General features: G+C 34.4%; 1 protein-coding gene across 1 annotated transcript in view; it reads right to left on the reverse strand.

Moving 5' to 3' along the window:
* The window catches only part of CLEC2A (C-type lectin domain family 2 member A), a 17,636-nt gene that overhangs the window by 5,282 nt on the left and 8,171 nt on the right, over positions 1-4,183 (reverse strand). Inside the window, exons 2-3 of the mRNA XM_015571183.1 lie at positions 2,950-3,128; positions 1,214-1,317 (exon numbers count right to left, since the gene is read on the reverse strand). Of these exons, the coding sequence (XP_015426669.1) occupies positions 1,214-1,317; positions 2,950-3,128 (283 nt within the window). The remainder of the gene's footprint in view (positions 1-1,213; positions 1,318-2,949; positions 3,129-4,183) is intronic.

The following is a 4,183-nucleotide window of genomic DNA, read 5'->3' on the forward strand; positions in this document are numbered from 1 at the left end:
CTTCTATCTGTGACCTGGATGGCGGGCAACCCAACCCAGGGCTGGCGGGGCATGACCGCAGCTGTCCCCTACTAGCCAAGACCCCAACCGGCTCTCCTGCCAGCAGACTGGGGCTGGCGGGGCAGCTGTGGCTTCAGCCCGCAGTCATGCCCCCAACCATTATTTGCATCAGTGTTGTTTTTACATCATGAGTTTGTTGTTATATCATTTTATTACTGTTTATTTATTAATAAAATTATGTATTATTTTCATATACATTGTACTCATTTCCTTTTATCTCTCACACTTTTATTATAGAGAAAGGGCAAATAGCAATATTAAAATATTTCCTCTAATTAATTCCCTTTCAATGTGCACAAGTTTCGTGCACCGGGCCACTAGTATTGTAATAATTATATATGGGATGAGGTGGGTACTGGATATGCCAGGGGGCCACTCAGTAAAGTGCATTATTGTCTAACCACTATGTTATACATCTAAAACTGATACAAGTCAATATTGAATATATACTATAATTGAAATAAATAAATAAATAAATAGCAGTTTCCTGGCATAATTTTAGTCAGTGCTCCTTTTTGAAAGTAATAAGATTTATACATATATTTGGTGCTTTTGAAACATACTGAAACAATAACCAAAGATATTAATTATAATGTTGTTCTTATTAATTTGCTCTGCTGTTGACAAACATTATCCCTTTTTTGTAATAAATATAATTTATCTTATACACATGTCAATATTTAATCCTAACTAGCACTTAATGAAATATTAAGGGAGGAAAACATGTATACAAAAAAAAATTAGTACAGTTCTTGTAGGTAAAATAGAATATAAATGAGGAAACAAGATTCACTCGAGAAATGCTTTCATAAATAAATAATGTTGCTTATGATGGACATTTGGAAAGTTAAAGACAACTACATGTTCTCTACTTAAATAAGAAAGATCTTGTACAAATTTAAGTGGTTGGTTGGACTTTGCAAAGTAGTTGAATTTGAATTATCAATAGGAGGGCTGATTAGCAAGAGTTTGACAGTGAAAAAATAAAATAGGAAACAAATAAAATGAAAAACTTCACTCATTTAACAAGGTGGAAAGAAGATGGGTTGCTATAGGGTATGTTTCAGTGTGAAAAGGCACATATCACAACTCAAACCATGTAAGATTTTTGTGCAACCAGAAGAAAACCTTCCCTACTAAATTCGAAACTCACCAAGCATTGAATGTGGTGCCATTTGTCCATTTCCAAGGCTCTCCTTGTTTTCTGCTCAACCCAATCCAGTGCATAGATGTTCCTGTGTGCTTCTTCAAAAAGTCCTTTCACAAAAATCAGGGCATAATCTATTTAATATTTTAGAGCACATTGTTAAACATGCTTCTCGCCTCAGCCAGATTTTATGAGTTACATCTTAATTTGCATGCCTTAATGTGTCAACAGCAACTAACAGCACAGATGTTTAGTTTAGTTTTCCCCAAAAGATTTTAGCTTTGCTTTTGTTTCTTAAATGTCTCTAGTAGTAGAGTGACTTTATCAAGTCACTGAAACTCTCTGATCTACCCTGTCTCGAATTGTCTTTAAAGGTAACTTGTTTCAACTTCTAATTCTAATGCATAAACCATTAATATCTTTTAGTCACAGAGTGAATGACAAAGGTGATAAATTGATATGATATCTTTCTGGTTGGTAAAATCAGAAGCTAAGCAGTTTTTATAGGAACTAATTCAGCGTGTTCTTTAAAGGTGACAGAGAACTAATGCTTATATTTTGTTTTCTGCAAAGCTTTGCTCTCAAAAATCATAAAAGATTTCAGGGGGGAAGGGGTTTAATTGAAAGTGTAAGTACTGTTAAAATAGTAAACACTCAGTAATGAAGTACTTGGACTAAATACCAGAATAAAAAGGTCATTGCTGTTGTGTTTTCTCATAGAATCAGAAATCAAACTAACTTCTGAATACCATGTATTGCAATAATATATATAAAGTGATGAGTTTAGTCCCTCTTCTCTGGGTTCCTAACTATTGGGACACAGACTTATTAGTCAGCTTTTCTTTACAAACAAATGACTTCTGCTGTTACACTGAGGCCTGAATTCCAAGTTCCTCTTCCTCTGCCCTCTCATTTATTCCTTTAATTGTCTCACTTTCTTCAAACTTTAGGAATTTCCTTCACATCCTCATCTCTAAAGTTTCATATCCTCTGTTTCAAGTTTTCCAAGCTACTCTGGAGAGAATGCCATTGTAAAGGTATTAAAAACAATCTATTTAATAATCTAAGGATATTGAACAAAAATATTAGCTATCTGAGCAATATATATTCTGACTAAAGACATATACCATCACTAGATAATTTGCTTGTATTCAAATCCAAGTTCAACAAGTTATGACTATGATAATGACTGATACTTAATATATCTCTGCTTCATTATCCTCACCTTTAAATGGGGATATGTAAATATTTACTTCAGAGGTATTAGTTGAAGATTGAATGAGGTTTGTTTTGTTTTGTTTTATCTTTATTGTTGAAAAGTATTAGAGATTTCCCACTTTTTCCACCACTGACCCTTTTGGCCCCTATCTGCTCCCTACCCAAGGCCTTCACCACCCTATTGTCTGTGTCCCTGGGTTGTGCATATAAATTCTTTGGTTAATCTCTTTGCACCCATCATCCCCTGCCCTCCCTCTGATATTCTACAGCCTGTTCCATGCTTCTATGTCTTTGGATCTATTTTGTTCATTAGTTTATTTTGTTAATTAGATTCCAAATATGAGTGAGACCATGTGATACTTGTCTTTCTCTAACTGGCTTATTTTGCTAAACATAATACTTCACAGTTTCAGTGCTTAAAACGTCATCTGACTTACATTATTGAGTATTAATTTTTGCCACTTTTACTCTCTTTTTGTACAAGCTTAAACTCTGAAATGATTGAAAACTTTCCCCTTTCTTACCATATCTTCAGGTGTATCAATTTTAGCAAGTTCTGATCTCTGGGAACTGCAAAATATTTTACTGTCTGTCCAATTCTTAGTATCTTCAGAAAAACGGAAACACTTATCTCCTACTCCAATCCATTTTCCAGAACATTTTGTAGTTTGGGGATGTTCTGATAGTTTTTCTTGAATGAATACTGAAAAAAAAGAAAGAAATTCTCAAAATTTTTAAAAAGTGTCTCTACTCATTCTGGTGAATCAATTTTACTTTTAACTCCCATGGTCTGAGGTTTGTAAAATTAGCTTCATTTATGAGATAGTGAATGAATTCAATTCTGTCTGCAAGGAAGACCATTTAGTGGCCAAGTAGTCTATTTTATTTTCCTGGCTTCTGTTTTGAGAAATGGAACCCATAAATTATCATGGTCTATATTGACATTCTCTCAAAAAAATGCATAACATTTGGCAATCAAGGAAAAGACCTAAAGACCCAAATATAATTTAAGCCTCAAAGACAAGGTAAGAAATGAAGGATTCATTTTACCTCAAAGAAGTGAGAAGGTCATAGTCAAGAGAAGATATCCAAGTTACAGAATGAAACTCACCATAAATGATAACAAACTATTGAAACATAAGAGTTAGTGGAATATTTGTTCTACTTCAACAATATTCAGTGCCAAAGGAACCAGAATAATAATATATTTATCTGAAAATTATTTTGAGAATTTACTGTCTCAGGATTTTAGTTATGTGCTGAGTAATGAGACTAAAATAAAAGTCCCTGCCCTCCAAATGTTTGAATAAGTTAATGGAACTGAAAAAGAACCAAGTAAATGTCCAAATGGAGGGCCAACTCCAAAACCTTCTCTCCTCACTCTGCAATGATAATTTACTTGCAATGATAATTTTATTTTTTCTAATACTCAGAAGTGGAACCAGGTACCAAAGATGAGTAATAAAATATACTGTATTTGATATTGTAAATAGAAAACCCTAAAGACTCCATCAAAAAACTATTGGACTTAATAAATGAATTGGCAATGTAGCAGGATACAAAATTAACACTCATAAATCTATGGCTTTTTTATATACCAACTAGAGGCCTGGTGCACGAAATTCATGCACAGGGGGTTTCCCTCAGCCCAGCCTGCACCCTTTCCAATCGGTGACCCCTTGGGAGATGTCCAACTGCCAGGTTAGGCCCAATCCCACATGGATCGGCCTAACCTGGCAGTCGGACATCCTTCTTGCA

Source organism: Myotis davidii, unplaced genomic scaffold (genome assembly GCF_000327345.1).
Source record: "Myotis davidii unplaced genomic scaffold, ASM32734v1 scaffold188, whole genome shotgun sequence".
Lineage (NCBI taxonomy): Eukaryota > Metazoa > Chordata > Mammalia > Chiroptera > Vespertilionidae > Myotis > Myotis davidii.